General features: G+C 42.2%; 1 protein-coding gene across 1 annotated transcript in view; it reads right to left on the reverse strand.

Moving 5' to 3' along the window:
* Positions 1-17886, reverse strand: part of ATG4A (autophagy related 4A cysteine peptidase) — a 55762-nt gene that overhangs the window by 14939 nt on the left and 22937 nt on the right. Inside the window, exons 3-5 of the mRNA XM_032392748.1 lie at positions 3890-4000; positions 2473-2544; positions 262-360 (exon numbers count right to left, since the gene is read on the reverse strand). Coding sequence (XP_032248639.1) covers positions 262-360; positions 2473-2544; positions 3890-4000 — 282 coding nt within the window. The remainder of the gene's footprint in view (positions 1-261; positions 361-2472; positions 2545-3889; positions 4001-17886) is intronic.

Raw genomic sequence — 17886 nt, forward strand, 5'->3', positions numbered from 1 at the left:
CTCCCTCCCTGTTCAACTCTGTCCCAGGAAAATAACTCTGGGGCCGGGTGAGTCACAAGGAAATGCCGGCTGTTTCCTTCTTGTGGGAGGCTTTGGTGACTCGTCGGACCCCCCGCCCCCCCACCGCCACTGGGGCCTGCAGAGAGCACTGTAGGGCCTTCAGCTCTATTACCGAGTGTTCCTGACACTCGGCCCCAATGCTAAGCCACCAGCAGGCAGTGCTAATGCAGAGGCCTCTGAGGGAGGACCCATTTAACTCACCCCTTCCCAAATGTCTGCAGATCAGCGCCTGAGCCAGCATCATTTGGCCGCAGCGTAGCATACATCCCCAGCCAGCATCTGATGAAGGGCCCGTTCCCCCTGTTGGCAAAATGGACGGGAATGACTGTGAGTTCCCTAAATTGCCCTCTCCCAAAACATCAGCGTACGTGGGAATCATCTAAGACAGACAGACAGACACACGGACTCTGAAAAGAGAGGCGAGAGAGACAGCCAGACAGCCAACAGGGTTTGTTAGAGGGTGGGACTTGCAAAGGTGACGCAGAGTTAACCGAAACAGTTTCTATGGCCAAAGACAAAACCAACAAATGAACAAACCCTGCCCCTTACGCTTTCTGCTTGGAGACTTCTTGCTCGGTGTGCACGCAGTTGTGGTCGATGACCGCCAGGTATGACTACCAATACTAACCCACGCCGTATCATTATCTGCCTGACCAAACCTGGCTTTGCTCGGCTCACTTCTCAGGGAGGCCAGTCTTAACCTTAGTTAAGGAATCAGTGCTACCAAGGGGAATCATCGGCGTGGTCAAAGAGATCTGGAAGGCTCTTGACTGTGCTAAATATACATTAGGAAGATCTGAACAGCAAGAAGGACAATATAAAATAGAGGAAAGAGTCCTAGATTAGGCATCAGAAGGACTGTCTCTAGGTGCCTGATCCAAGTCTCAACTGTGGATTGGGAACAACAGCACATATACCCTGCCTACCGTCGGGGGATATCGTAAACACTGAAGGAGAAAATATCTGTGAAAGGTTATACAACCCACTCAGGATGGTGTAAATATCTGGTGTTAAGCACGTGGCCATCATTAAAAACGCTACTAATACATGAGAAATGGGCCACATCTCTAAAAGGCCTAAAACCAGTTAATAAATGAAGTAAGACAATGGCTTCCACTTTAAGAATACCTGATGTAACGAAAACCCCACATATGTGGCCAGCCTGAGCTCAATATCCTTTTTTGAGGTACCAGTGAAATCAGGTAACTTGGATGGCAGAGGAGACATTCTGCTTTCATTATTTTCCATCCCCCCAACATGGAAGTGAAAAACCATGCTATGAGCACCATCTCACCAGACTGACTTTAAAGAGGGTCATCAGCCTCATAAGACGGCCATAGGGGACCACCCTTTTCCTTTGGTCATGGGGACTGAAGGAGAGTTGCTACAGTAAGACGGGGAGGACTGAGCCAACTCGCCAACTGGAAGGGGGAGCCCTTTGGCTCTTGCTAATGGCGGATTATAGGCCACATTAGTACAGGAAGGATGCAGTGAAGTCCACATAAAGAAGAGATCGTCTATTGCCAAAACGTTGTCAGAGTTGAACTGCAAATGTTCTCAAGCCTTGTGAAGATCTCTTCACCTAGAGAAAGTTAACAGTTCAAAACCACTGGGTACTAAAGATTGTTCTTGGATTGTTTTCCTGCTTGGGTACTCCCTGTGGAGAGCAAACACTGTCCGTGTAGACTTGGGTTTGGGGCACTTATCAGAAAAGAGGCTATCACTCCAGTTACTAGGTTCAGGCGTGCATCAAAACCAGTCAGACGGATGTTCTCTTAGGAGAACAGCTTCTATCATTTGGATCTGATACTCTTTTCCTACAGGGCCATGATAGCAGGAATAGGCCACCCTACTCACAAAACATTTTACGGATTTTCTCTAAAGGGAGCCTATTATTGACCTGTCTTGTTTTTCTAGACAACAGCTGGTACTCTAACAGCCTATAATTAGTTCCAAGGAAATCTATAATAATTCATCTTCCAGGGGCAAGGTGCTTTCATTTCATAGGGGGAAGAAAACAAAGGAATTCTTTTCTTTCTTTCAAGGAATAATTGTCTTTAATGATCATGTAGCTCCACAAAGAAGTGGATTACAATTAAGTAAATATTACCCAAATTAGAAGTTTGACTTTCTTCGTGCTCCAGGAAGTAAAACGAGGAATACAATCTGGTGCCTGAACACTTGGAGTTGGACTCAAAAGTATGCTGGCGTGACACCTTAGCGCCAAGGAACCATACACGATAAGGCACTTTGGCAATGAAACTTCCAAATAGTTTAAGACTTAGCTATTCCCCTAAAGCCCGTTCTTTGCCACAGTGAGCTGATAATTCTGAGGTTTCTGTGAAGTCACTGATAACCTCAGGCAAGCTATCTACAAGGAAGAAAGCACAGCACAACAAATGATATACCTACCAATTGGTGAAAATTTCCTTCTGTATGTAAACCATAGGCGAGCACTTATATCAGACAACAGCTTAGATTTTTCTGTAATTAAATGTGAAATTACAATTAAATCACCATATCCCATCTAAAGATATCTGCCTTTGATTTCTGAGTCAGCAGCCAACTCATTTTCAAATAACCAGTCAATTCTATTGTAAGAGGGCTAGGGAAGTGCAGAGGAAACCCAATCTCATCTTAGCCAAGTAATTTTAGCATTCCTCCTCACCTAGGTTTGGACCAGAGCTACTGGCTGGGTGGTTCCTTGTCTCCCTCTCACTGAGCAACATGGGGTCACGGCCAAAAGACAAAGAATAGGAAAAGCAAGGATAACCCACTAGCAAGGCAATCAGCCCCTGCCTGAATGATGACAGTTGGCTGGATCTTTCATCGGTACCCGCTGTCCATTATCTAAAACTGGGGGGGGGGGATGTGGGGGGACGCACATGTGTGTGCATGTGCATATGTTTAACTAAAAAGGAGAGATCCCTGCTAAGCACATTAAGGGTGTAAAAGTGTGTCCATACTACCTATTGCAACTGGCATTGTAATCTAAATGGATAGAGAACATCACAAGTGCTTTTGCGTCTTTCTTCAAAGCATTTCTTGCATTGTGATCAGCTCCTTCCTATCTCCTCCTCTACGCTAGGGCCTTCAAAGAGGATCTGTCCTCAGATAAACAGAAAAAGCAGAGTTGACTCTCTCCAAGCTCAGGCTTCATCTGGGTGCTGGGTTGTTAGCAGTGTTAGGTGAAAAGGTCTTCCCCAATCTATAAGTATATAAGGGTAGGGAAGAAATATCCCAGTCTCTTTCCCATCTAGCTGCAGTGGCTAAAAGTTCTATACGAGGTCAGAATATATCGAGACAGTAACAGTCAGTGGAAGATCGACAACTACAAGACTCCTTAGTGTGTGAGAGTTTCTGACAGCCATGGGCTGATTAGAAGTCCCCTAGGTGGCAGCGTTTTGAATCTAGACAGAAAAGGACACAAGGGGCATGAGAAGTATGTAGCCCAGGCATTGCAGACTAAGTACTGGTTAGTGATACTAGGAGTGGGTGCGTGGTTTATGAAACCCAAGGCTTACAGAATTCAGGGGCTCTCCTTTAAAGAGAAGAATAAAAATATATCTGACTTTTTCAAATTGTACCAACACTTATGACCACATGAATTCCCCGCTAGGGACTCTCGGGGCCTTGGAAGGAACCTATGCAAGCAAGGGGTCTGAGGCTTGAACTCCTCTGGCTACAAGGTACATATATCCGCCTAAGAGTGGCATTAACGGTGACCAAAGTAACGTTCCACCAACCTAACAGGGAAAAATGGACAGAACCTGAACCTCGGGCACCCACTTCATTTGGGTTCTCACAGACAAATGCTACCAAACCTTACCCGTTTTGAGGAGATGCTGTTTCCCCAAGATCCATACCAGCTCATCTGTATCTGGAAATTCTTCTAGGTAGTCAGCAAAAATAGTAATCTGGTTTTCATACTTAGATAAAACTGAAAGAAAAGGAGAGAAACTTACAGCAAAATGTAAAGGAAGGGGTTTGCTTCTGTGGCTTACTGATTATTACCTCTGTCCTGAAGGTGGAAGGTCATTGGCTTGAATCGCATGGAAGCAAATCCTTTTCTTTAAGGAACAAAGATACTCAGGAGGCCTCAAAATCCTTTAGTAGAGGGATTTCCTTTTGACCACCTATCTTTACCTTCCCTTTCTCGTGGTCCCATTTGGCACCATCTCTGAATATTCAGTCGCAGTCATTTCAGAACCTTCCCGTCATGGGGTCTTTTTTGTAAATAGCCACTTAGCTAGCTTCTCCTAAGCAAGAGTGTGTCGAGGTAATACGATAATACCTAATGTTTTCATACCTAACTTCTGCCCATGTCACAGGGAACACTGTGAGGTTTCAAGCGGCCAGTGGCTTTGGAAGGGGCTGTGACAAACGTGAAAGATAACACAGCTGTGAAAATGTAAGATTTCAGCTGGAAGCCCAGATGTTTTCACAGTACTCTTATTTGCCATTTTATTCACATATGACTTCTGCAAAGAAGGGTCTTGAAGCTGAAGATAAAACTAACTTGTTCTTGGGATTCACAGATGCCTGCGGTTATCTCTTAAAATAAACCAACTGAATAAAACATAATTAAACGTTGCAGTTCATGGGCCAGACTCCCAGAACTTAGGAGCACATAATGTGGGATGAGGTACAAGTCACTTTTGTACCACCTGTGGGGAAAGAGTCTGCTAAAAGAGTTAAGACTGACTTATGAAGGGGTCCTATCTCAAAAGTTCTCTTTAAGCAATTTTCTGAGAGAAAATAATATTGTAGGTGGTAAATAAGTTTCCAAGCTAGCCCACAAAAACCTATTTTAACCTGTAACCAGAGAAATCAAATTGACAGTATATTTCATAGTTCATACTTCAATGCACTGCAAGTTCAAAGCTAACACATCCAACACACACCTTCTCTGAGCTCTTGGAGGCTCCCCGGCTCCTATGGGGAAGGGAGCTCAGAGAGAGTAGGGGCCCTTTTGTGCAGCTCCAAGCAGCTGCAGGGACTCTCCCAAAGCAGTGAAAGCCCCATGGGAATAGTTTTCCTGTAAAAATGACATTGTGAGATATGTTTAACCCACTTGAAAGGAGGAATTGTTTTCTTTTGGCTTTGTTTTCTAAGGCAGGAGCATGCTGTTTTCATAGAAATAAACGTTCCTAAATATAAATGACTCCTATCTGATCATGAAAACAGGTCCACCTGCTCAAAATACTTGGTTGGAGGCTGAAGTTATACTTTGTATAATTTGTGCAAATGGAAGTTACAATTTGTTTGAAGTTATAATTTTAGAAACACAGTACCCAGGGATACTGCTTTTCTTGAACGTTATTACAGAAGCCCAATCTTTCAGGGATTTAAGTAGCTTTTCTCCTCAGGATGTTTTTCATCATTAAGGTTAGAGGCTCCGGCAGTATTTCAAATCTAAAGAGGTTAGAAATGAGGCAATCATTTTGTTCCCCAGCGAAAGCTCATCACTGCCGAATCTGCCAGGGAACCTGTGCCATCTTACCCTTTCTTCCACTGGCCTCAGCCCCTGGCCCAGGCCCAGGAAATACCAGGCTAAAAATGACCACCCAGGTCAGGCCATCCCCAGGAGGTGGTGGACTGAGGTGGTGTAAGTCACACCATGTACCTTCCCACCCTACTCTCTACCCCTCACAGGCAGGAGTAATCAGGTCAAAATGAACATCCAGTGTAGCCTAGAAACAGAGTCAGAAAATAAGGAGCTTGAGAGGAGTGCAGGAAAGGGGCAGCCTGTCTGGCATTCCCTTGGTGGGGTGAGGAAGGGCGGCACTGGATGAACGTACAGCATGTATGCATATAAGCCTTGGGTCTTTTTTTAGTACTGGCCAAAAAACAACAACAACAACAACAACATTTCTCTATCGCCAACCCTGTCTCAGTGAGTCATGGCCCAGCCATCTGGTCAAATTAGTACAGCCCCTTCAAGCCTATGAGAACTGTGCTGCTTCGTTTGGGATGGCCCTGACAAAAATGGTAGCCAGAGAATTGTCCCCTTGCTCTTCAGCACTTCTCGGGCCAGCAAGAAGGTCGTTACTGTCTCTATTCTTCCTGATTCTCCCCTTAGAAAATGGACTCCCAGAATGCAGTGTGTCAGGCTACAGCCAGCCCCCGGTGAAGCTACGTGGATGAAGCAAATGAAAGCCAGAACAGAAGATGAGGTTAACAGAAGCAAAGAACGGTAACATGGGGAGGGTATATCCAGGAGAGTCTGGCTAGGAAAGGGGAATAGGTCATCCACAAGAACTCAGAGCAATGAAGAAGCAAACTGGGACATCACTGAGGTGCAGAACTGAAGTCGCATTTCCAACAGAATCACTTCTGACTAACACAGTCCTTTTTAAAAAATTTTTTTTTCATACACTACCTTTATCTTGTCTTAAAAACAAGAAACAAGACATCAGCTCCATCTGAGTTCCTGCCCTTTCGGCCTGCTGAAAGAGATAGGAACTCTACAGGCAGAGCTACAAAGACCACAGCTGGGTGGACCAAGAATTTGCTTCTACAAGGTCTGATGAACAACAGGCTTAACTCTGTTCCATTTTACTTTAATAATGATTATGGCACTGAAGTCTCTGCTGAGTTGGCTTAGTGGTCAGCTAATAACTGAACAAAGACTTCCTTAAACTCCTGGAAACAGCAAGTCTCCCAGTCTTGGCCAAGAGGCTCTGTGTACATGTTGGGACATGCTTCCACACTCAGCCAGGCAGGTGATAACTCTGCCTTAGTCTTCCCTTGTGCAGAGTTTGGGATCAGCCAGAGTGAAAGCTTAGAGCCCCCTCAGGTCTTTCCTGAGCATGTACACAACACTGGGAATATACGCAGCCCTGAGTATGCAGATAGTCTTCTAGATTCCCAGGGGTATGCCCCAACTTTTCAAGCTCCAAGACATGCTATTCCTTAGCTTTTTCTTTTAAGCTTTTTGGTTATCTACTACCTCAGGCAGCCATGAAGTTAATCAATTACCTCTATAATGGTTTTCTTATTTTATCATTTTATTTTTAATTGAAGTATAGATGACATACAATATTATATTAATTCTAGGTGTACAACACAGTGATTTGACAATTTATACATTACTCAGTGGTCACCACAATAAGTGTAGCCACCATCTGTCACCATATAAAATTATTACAATATTATTGACTATATTCCCTATGCTATACTTTCAGTCCCCATGACTTATTTATTTTATAACTGGAAGTTTATACCTCTTAATCCCTTTCACCTATTTTACCCATTCCCTCACCCCTTTCCCCTCTGGCAACCACCAGTTTGTTCTCTGTAATTATGAGTCTGTTCCTGGTTTGTTTGTTTGCTTGTTTTGTTTTTTAGATTCCACATACAAGTGAAATTATTTCTCTGCCTGACTTATTTCATTTAACATAATACCCTCTAGATCCAACCATGTTGTCACAAATGACAAGATTTCATTTGTTTTTATGGTTGAGTAATACTCCATTATACATACACACACACACACACACACACACACACACACACACACACACATCTTCTTTATCCTTTCATCTACTGATGGACAGTTGGGTTGCTTCCATATCTTGGCTAGTGTAAATAATGCTATAACAAACATAGGGGTACATATATCTTTTCTAATTCATGTTTTTGTTTTCTTCAGGTAAATACCCAGAAATGGAATTACTAGATCGTATGATATTTCTATTTTTAATTTTTGAGGAACCTCCATACTGTTTTCCATAGTGGCTGCACCTCTAATAGTTTCATTAAAAAAAAAAAAGCCCCTGCCACTCCAAGTCAGGGCAAATAAATACAGTCTTGCAAGTGGGGTCTTCCAAGGAACCAACAGAAAGATCAAATAATGACAATTCTCTAAAAATGAGGCTTGGGGTGCCTGGGTGGCTCAGTCAGTTAAGCATCTGCCTTCAGCTCAGGTCATGATCTTGGGGTCCTGGGATCAAGCCCCAGGTCAGACCCCCTGCTCAGTGGGGAGTCTGCTTCTCTCTCTCCCTCTGCCCCTGCCCCTCCCCCTGCTCATGCTCTCTCTCCCTCTTTCTCTCTCTCAAATAAATAAACTCTTTTTAAAAATAAAATAAAAACGTGGCTTTACAGGAACTTCAACCCCATTCTGTGTCCTGCAATGGCTGTCAGGCTACTGGCTTTCCCTGTGATTGGAGGCTGTACATTCCCAAGGCTCCCACAGGGCTGGAGAGCAAGGGATGGGCATAGGGCAAGTGAAAACACCACGAAGCTTACTATTCTTACCAAAATGCAACTGCTTTTCTTGAATAAATACTCCCCAGATTGTTGCAAGCCTTTGGTGAATGTCCACAGTTCTGAAAATGTTGATTCTGACCATTTTTGCCAGTTTTTTCCATTGCTAGAATAGATACTTTTCAGAGGCCCTCACTCTGCCATTTCTGCTATGTCTTACTTTAATACATTTTCCAGTCATTGACTAGATTTCTAAGGGTTATTTCATAAAATTGCAAGCAAATGAGAAAATGGCTCTGAACGACACATCTTCTAATAGGGCTTACCAGAGACACTTGTACATGAAGGCTCCTAGATTCTGTGGGGCTTGTGTCCCACAAACAACACAAATTCTCTAAAGTGAAATGTCATGGGCACAGAATCTCAGGGCCAGAAGGGGCCGAGATACCACAGCATATCTTCCTTGTAGGCCACCTGATTCCAAAAGCATGCCAGGATACTGCTGATTCCAGAACAGCCTTCTCAGCAGTACATATATATTTAACATACTATCACATAACAGCTTCAAAAACATAAGAAAATGTCCATGGAAGATAGGTATGGTAAGGGTCGAATATTCATTAATATATTCATTCCGTAAACTTTTACTGAGTACCTACTATGTGCACAGAGGTTAAAACATCACTGAGCTGTAGCATCCAACCTCCAAAAGCTTTTAATCTAGTGGAGAGGATAGGTCTGGAAACAACTAATAACAATAAGTACTATAATAAAGGAAAGTGATGTAATGTACAGCATGGGGAATATAGCCAATAATATTGTGATAATTTTGTACAATGACAGATGGTAATTAGCCCTACCAAGGTGATCATTTCATAATATATCAAAATATCAAAAAAATCAAAATACTAAGTTGTACACCTGAAACTAATAGATTATTGTGTGTCAAGTATAACTCCATAAAGAAAGAAAGTGATGTGGAAAGCAACAAATGATTAATTCCAACGGGGGGTGAGAAGGTGGTATCTGAGCTGAGCCTTAATGGAAATAAGATATAAGTGGGAAGGGGGAAGGGAAGAAATTCCTGGTTGAGGGAACATTAAAAGGATTTGGCAAGCAACTGAATGTGGGGTGGGGTTGGGGGGGGAGAGAGAGAGAGATACAGAGAGAGAGGGAAGGAGAGAGACAAAAATAACTTGCAGTTTGCAAGTGTGGATGATTAAATGGGAGCAGAAAAACATGATGTGGGGTAGGGAGATAAAGTGTGATCTAGCCAGAACCTGTAGGACTCATGGGTTTGGTTGATAAAAGGAGGGGGTTAAAAAAAAAAAAAAGTGGAGGAAGTCAACCTGCACAGGGATTGTGAAGAGGGACATGGTAGACAGCAGGTAGATTAGCAGAGCCTCGGGAGGCAGGTGGAATTCAAAACAACATAGCTCAGCCTAAAATGTGCCTTCACCCCCTTCCTCCTGGATCCACTCAGTGTTCTGGTCTCGCCAGCCTCTGCCCATCCAGGCACACACCCTGCCCCATCTGCCATTTCTCTTCCTCCCACTGCCCTGCTTTCCTGACAACCAAGAACCTAGAAAATAGCGAAGTAGACAATAATTCTCATCATTTCAAGGGGGACTGTCATGTCCCAAACTGCAAGTTTTCTTGAATGTATTCAGCAAGTCAAATCCTAGCGATGCTGGGTTGTCAAATAGTGCGGAAGACGTGAATGATTTCTCTACAGACCAGTATAAACTTTGGCACCCCAAGAAAACATGTATCATTTTAGACTTACAATACAGAACCTTAAGCGAAGGGTTCGGATTCAGCTAGACTTTATGGCTTTAGGAGATTCTATTGAACTGACCGGTGCTGGTGGTGGTGGAGTGCAGGAGGCTGCACCTCACAAATTTCAGGGCAAATTCAGCAAAGGGATAACCAGTCCGGTTGGTGAGGGACCATTGTTAAGTGACTGACAAACGATAGTACCCTTTACAGCTAGAAAAGTCAACTGGGCCATAAATAACTTGGCCTCACAAAATACAACATTTCTTACAGATTTCAGTCGATTCATCCTACTGACAAGGGTAGGAAGAATCAAATGAAATGCAAAATTGGACTCTCTGGTTTTCCTTTAAAGTGATTCTTTTGGGGGCGCCTGGGTGGCTCAGTCAGTTAAGCGTCCAACTCTTGATTTTGGCTTAGGTTGTGATCTCAGGTCATCAGATCAAGCCCCATGTCTGGCTCTGTGCTCAGTGGGGAGTCTGCTTGAGATTCTCTCTCTCCCTTTCCCTCTATCCCTCCCCCGCCTCTCTAAAATAAAACGAGTAAATCTTTAAAGTGATTCTTTTGAAAAACTTGTTGCTTCTTTAAGTATATTTTTGTTGTTGTTCTCACTTAAGGACAAATTATTGTCTGCTATCTGCTGACTGAAATGCATTTAGAAACATCCATGAGGAAATGGGATTCCATGCACGAACTGGTAAGGGACGCACCTAACACACAGATCACTGCACCTCTAAATTGCTGCCCCTTTTTGCTTTTGATAAGGTAACTGCTCTTTTTGGAGAGATGCATTTTTCAGAAGAATAAAAAGATGCCATTTTGGTGAGGCTTATCTTCATTGATAAGACAGAGAAGGCAGGACATTGGATGGATGGATGGATGGATGGATGGATAGATGGATGGGTGGATAAAAAATATTTGATTGGCTTTATAATTCAAGACTTGAGGCAACTATCCCACAAACTGAGGTGAGAATCACCTTGATTACTTATCAACAGGTTTTGTTGTTAAGACTCAATCTACTAAGTGCAAAGTGTGGTTGTATTCCCAAGTTGCCGTCATGCAGTTGGTCCAAAAAAAGTCCCTGTGGTATTGTATCTTTGATTTTGGACAGTATCCAAACCAAAAGAACAGGAATACTCAAATATAGGGCTTACGATTCATGTAGGGAGCAAGATATCATAAAAATATTTAGCAAAAATGAAGAATATATCAAATAATTTTTCTCTAACATAAAAAACTGTGGAGCCACCTGGGTGGCTCAGTCAGTTAAACGTCAGACTCCGGATTTCAGCTCAGGTCATGATCTCAGGGTCGTGGGATCAAGCCCCAGGTCGGGCTCTGCACTGGGCATGGAGCCTGCTTAAGATTCTCTCTCTCCCTCTCCCTCTGCCCCTCCCGCCCCCACACATGTGCATGCCCTCTCTCTCTCTAAGAAAAAAATGTGGTGTTTTTTTTTGGCAGGTGAAGAAAAGGAGGAATCACTCCTCACCCCTCTTAAAAATAGCTCTAGCCTAGGAAAACTAAAGTTTAGGTTCTAGTCCTACCCTGCCACTAACTAGCTATGTGACCTTGGAGAACTTACTGCACTTCTTTGGGCCTTAGGTTCTCCATCTATAAAATGAACAGTGTGTTTTTCAAACAGCACATTGTAACTGCTCAGCAGGCTGTGAAATCTACACAGTGGGTCCCAACCAGCATTTTTTAAAAATGAAACTAAATAGAACGGAAAAATATTAGAACATATCACACGTAATAAGGATTAATATCATTTCATGAGACTTGTTTGTGTGTATATAAACTGGGTGGCAATATACAATGTATTCCCCATTGTATTGTTGGATCAAAAAAGTTGGAAAGCCAGTGGTCTAGACCTACACTGTCCATACGGTAGCCACTAGCTACATCCAGCTGCTCACACTTAAATTGATTAAAATTAAATACAACTAAAATTTAAGTTACTCAGTTGCACTAGCCCCATTTCAAGCACTCGATAGCCACGTGTGGCTAGTGGCTACCATAGTGGACAGCACAGCTATAGGATAGTTCCATCATCACGACAAGTTCTATTGGGCAGGCCTATCCTAACAACCTATCTATGGTTCTGTAGGAGGCAGAGGTAGGGTGGGTTGTCAGGAGGGGTACCTCAAGCTCTGGGGAAAGAAGATGGGTTTACTTGTCTCTTTCTTTTAAGAGAGTCTGTATGTGAATTTCTAAATAAGTGAGCCAACAATTATTTACTAAGTTCTGTACTTGGTTCTGTGAGGGATACAGAAGATGTATCCCCAGAAACATTCACTAAATGTTAAATGAGCAATCAAAGGCATCACAAAAGCATAGTATCTAAAGATATGTGCCTTACGTCCATGAAAAATCTAACAATAAAGGGCAATGCATAAGCAAGTGTTGATAATAACTGAATGCTAGCAAAATCCAGAAAAGGGGGAAATCAATGAGCATTAGAGCTATCAGGAATGATTTCGAAGAGGACATGGGATTTTAACTGGTGCTTAAATGATTGCTTCAACTAGGATGAACAGAGATAAGACAGGAGAAAATTCCAGATTAGGGGAATACTATGAAGTATGTGTGTGTCAGAGAGGGGGCTAAGTTCTGGAGAATACTGGGCAATGAGATTAGAGAGAGGTCCGGGACTGGATGGTAGAGGGTACAAAGCAAGCTGGTAGAGTCCAAGTCGCAGCCAAGCAACAGACAGCTTTCAGAGCGATTTCACATGATCCTTGAGGCAGCCTCTTGAGATAGCCAGGGCAGAGATCATTACTTCCAGTTTAGAGTTGAAGGAACTGAGTTTCAGGGAGCTGATGAGACTTGCCCGGAGTCATATTAGCTAGTGAGCAGTATAACCAGGATTCAAAACAAGTTAACCTTACTCTCCATCCGGTATTCTTCCCACTATACCTTGCTGTTAAAATAAAAGCTGCGTCCAAGGCATTGGAGACAAGGGACAGCAATGAGAAAGTTGTTGTAATAATCCAGACATGAAGTGGTGAAGGCCTGGCCTAAGGTGGAAAGAAATCAGATGCTCTGGTCATATAACATACTATAAAAGAAACTGACAATGCAGTACCCACTGTTTATAGGGCAGAGTAAGTGTAGACAGTCCAAGGTTAGAAGAGTATAATTATTTTTTTTAGTTTAATTATTTTTAACTGGAAGTGATCTAAACTACTCCAAAGGCATAAATATTAACAATATAATTCATATACTGTGTCCAGATTTTTCCAGACAGCTGAAGGCAATGTTTTGGACACGGTTCCTAAGCAAACAACTCTTTATGTGTCTATGCATTTTTATGAGCCATTTCTGTCTTGCTAGTGTTTCCTTCCTCTGTGAATTTCAATGTTCATTTCTCAGAACTAATTGGTCATATGATCTCTTACCTCATCTAGATTTCCAGTGACAAAGGACTAGTGCAAAAAGGTCAAGGAGCTACAGGCCTTGAAGTTTTTCCACACTATTTAGTAAAAGTAATTATTGGCAATTAATTAATAATAATTTACTAAGAAAATACTAAAAAACACAATTACCAGACTAATCTTAAAGGATCTCTTCACTTTTGTCATTGAGCTGCTCAAAAACTTGCTCGGGCTTCCAAGATTGCTCCAACTGATAGGAATCAAATATGAACTCATCAGCCTGGAATTTAAGGCTCTCTCCAATATGGCCACCTTCTACATTTATATTTGTTCTCCACCGCTTATTATTCCTTCGGGAAATCTACTCTTTTTGGCCAGAAGAAACCATATGATACATTGGAGGCTCTCTGCTCATTCATGTCCTACTTATATTTAAGTCCCACCTCAAATGCTACTTTCTCTATGAACCCTTCTTCCTCAACTTTCCCACCAAGAAGTACTTTTTCCTTCTTCTAAGCTTCTACAGTCCCATATTTTTATCTCTTTTATGGCACTGGGCACTTTGTTCTCTAGATTATTATTATTTGCAGGCATGTCATCTCTCTGCTATTGGAACAAACTCCCATCTCAGTCCACGTAGTGCTTATCTCCATATCCCCTAAAGCTCCAATCATAGGGCCTTGCAAGAAGTTGTCCCCTAAGGCCCATCAAATGTTTATGGAATGAATGGGCACACTGACAAAAGTCTAAAAGCTGGTTTAGGGGCGCCTGGGTGACTCAGATGGTTAAGCTCTGCCTTCGGCTCAGGTCATGATCCCAGGGTCCTGGGATCGAGCCCTGCATCGGGCTCCCTGCTTGGCGGGGAGCCTGCTTCTCCCTCTCCCTCTACTGTTCCCTCTGCTTGTGCTCTCTCTGTCAAATAAATAAATAAAATCTTTAAAAAAATAAAATAAAAGCTGGTTTATATATTTATACAAACATCAATTTAACAATCCTTTGTGGAGTACCTACCATATGGCCAACATTGTACTAGGCCTTGGGGATAGTAACATGTGTTAAGCAATCCCAAGTCTAATGGGAAGAGAGAAAGAAAGAGAGTTCATTTTTATGCGGTATGGTCAGTGTTTGCACGGGGGAGCTAAGGAAGCACAGCAGGGGACCACCTAAGCCAGCCTAGGGTACAGAGAAGGCTTGGGGAAGAGAGGTGATGACAGGACAGCCTTAAATGATCAGAGTTAAGCAAATAGGGTAGGAGAAGGATGTTCCAGGCAGAGGAGCAGCTTGGACCAAAATGCCAAGGGCTGAGAGACTGTGGAATGGTGAGGCCACGTGGAGACTGTCAGGAGTTGAGGCTGGAGAGGCAAACGAGCCTAGGAGATGTTGGCCTTGGAAGCCTTGGTAAGGCTCCTGGACTTAACCCAGGCTTCATGGAGCCCCTGAACGCTTTCAAACACACTCAGGAGGAAGTCTGGGTATCTCACCATGAGCAGAATAGAAACAGGGCAACAAGTAATTGCCTGTAATGCCAATCTTAGTTGTTGGCTTGTAAACATGATTAAATTAACTTCTGTTAAAAACAAAAAACAAAAACCAAACCAAACCTAAGTGACCATCTTTGTCAGGGAAGGGGTTAAGGTGGGTCTCTGTCTTGGGGCATGCTCACTGGTTCAGCACAATGGGAGAAACTCTCGAGTCCTTTCCAGGAACAGTAACTCTTCATTTAGGGCACTTGCCCAGTTTTTGCCTCTGTTTACAATCACCTCACCCGCTTCCCAGACCACGGGAATTTTCCCCATACCCTTTCAACATCACACTTCATTAGTAATCATTGCCAGCAGACATATGATGTTTAAAAATTCTTTACCTTTGATGTCATGTAAAATTATACTGCCAGAGTTAAGTTTTTGGATTGCATAAAATTATACATGTACCTTCACTTTCAAAACAAGAGTTGTATTCCAAGTTAACCCTAGGGCAAATTTCTGTAAAGTGAACTTGAGTTTCCAAAATTATTTTGTCATTATTTGAGCCACGTTGCCCCCAAAAAAGACAGCTTTATTCCATCTAAAAAAGATGCAGCTTGCAATAAAATGGCTCCTCATCCCTGACGCACACTATGTACCAGACACCAGGAAAATAAATATCTATCTACTGAAAAGCATGAAAGACCCAGCCCACCAACCACAGCAAAAATACTCTCCAGTATCTGCCAGGCAGAAAACCTTGATCTGCTAAACAAAACACAGATTCATTTTTGACTCCTAAAGTGGGGTTTCTTATAAGATGCTCAGCCATCAGTTCTTTCATTAATACTAAGTTAACTTATTCTAAGTTAAAAATGTCTTTTTATTGCACCTACCCTGGCGACTCCACTCCTAGGTTTATGTCCAAGAAAAATGAGTGCCTGTGTCCATGGAAATATATGGTCAAAAATGTTCATAGCAGCTTTATTCATAATATCCAAAACCTAGAAACTATCCAAGTGTCCATCAATGGGGTGCTATTAACACAGTGTTAGTGTTCTCCCCAAATTCATATGTTGAAGCCCTAATCCCCAGTATGATGGTATTTGGAGGTGGGCCCTTTGGAAGGTAATTAGGTCATGAGGATAGAATCCCGTGAGTGGGATCAGTTCCCTTATAAGAAGAGACACCAGAGAGATGATCTCTCTCCATCGTGTGAGGACACAATAAGAAGGTAGCTATTTGCAAGTCAGAAAGAGAGACCTCACCAGAGACCAAACCTGCTGGTGCCATGATCTTGAGCTTCCCAGCCTCCAGAACTGTGAGAAATAAATGTTTGTTGTTTAAGCCATCTGGTCTATGAAGTGTTGTTACAGCAGCGTGAACAGACTAAGACAAGGAGGATGGATCAATTGTGGTGAAACATTCATAGCAATGGTACACAGCAACAAAAAAGAACTAATATTATGTACAAAACACAGATGAATCTCACAGACATGTTAAACAAAAGAAGCCAGACACAAAACAGTACATGCAATATGATTCTGTTTATATAAAATCTGAAATCAGGCAAAACTAATCTACGATAATAGTGGTCAGAATAGTTGTTACCTTTGGGAGGTGGTGTTGGCTGGTGGGAGGGGGTAAAACAGAAACTTTGGAGCAGCAGAGGTGAGGGAAGAAATGTCCTTTATCTTGATCTGGGTGGAGGGTGCACGTATATAAAATTTCACTGAGCTGTATGCTTAAGATTTGTGTACTTAACTGTATGTAAACAATACCTCAATTCAAGAAAAGAGAAAAAGGTAAGTCTCTATACGGGATTTATTTCTGGTACAGATTGGCAGTACAGATCAGAATTATGCTAACAACAAAATATTCTTTCGTTATCAGGAGCAGAGATATAGTACTAAATTTCTCCCCCACCCCCAACACACACACATCAAATCCAAGTGAAAGTATTTTGGGGCTTCAGATATTATTAAATGTAGGGCTAATTTATTGGATTTTTCAACTTCTAGCATTCCAAAATGCTATCTACTTTGCAGGCTCACTTTGATTACAAATTCCCAAATTTATTAATTCTTCTTTTCTACTATAGCATTAGCTGGTCTTCATCAGAGAAATATATTGAATTTTCCCCCATCTTAGTGGAAGAAAGTATAGTAGACTGAAGAAAACTCTAGCTTATGAATTAGAAGAGCCAGGTTCTATTTCTGCTCTCCTTTTGCTAAGCAAGTCACTTTGGGCTACTCTTTTAAACTAAGATTCCCTTTCCTTATCCATAAAATGTAGATAATACCTTCTCCCACGGGGCTATAGTGAGGATCAAATGAGAGAATGGATGTAAAAGTGCTTTGTAAACTTTAAGTGAGTGTTAATATCCCCAAAGCTAAGTGTTTCATTAGAACTTGTGCCTGGTCGTGGCCAAGAGAAATGTACTTGAATTTCAAAGCTTGTACTTCAGTTTCGCACATCTTACATTTCACCAGAGAGTTAGGATCAGCAAGTGCACTCAAATTCTAACATCTCTTGGGGATTAACATAACAATAAAAAATTAAAAAAAAAATTTTAACATCTCTGAAAAGTTGAAACAATTCCATGATAATAAATACTGAAAACAGATGTGTACAGGGAAGTAGGATGAATAACTGTTTCTTTCCTTTTCCCAATTATGACTTTGAAGTGTATCTCTAGCTATGTAATTTCCATTATATTCAGTTCATACTTCTAGAACTTTGAACTGCTTCTGCAACACTCATGCCACAGTTCCCCCTCTCTGTTATGAATTTCACAATAACTATCCCTAAAGGCCGTTCCCATTTCTACTTTCTGCCATCCATCGTGACCACGATAGCAAAATTTAAAAATACTCCCCACTCTGAGCTCCTTGTCAGAGACCTGAGTACTCCTCGTCAGAGAGCCCCAAATAGAAAGTGCCTTTTCTTAAGCGTCACCTTTTGATGTTTGTTCCTCTGATGACAGGAAGTGATATAGGCCA

This window comes from Phoca vitulina, unplaced genomic scaffold (assembly GCF_004348235.1).
Source record: "Phoca vitulina isolate PV1807 unplaced genomic scaffold, GSC_HSeal_1.0 scaffold69, whole genome shotgun sequence".
NCBI lineage: Eukaryota > Metazoa > Chordata > Mammalia > Carnivora > Phocidae > Phoca > Phoca vitulina.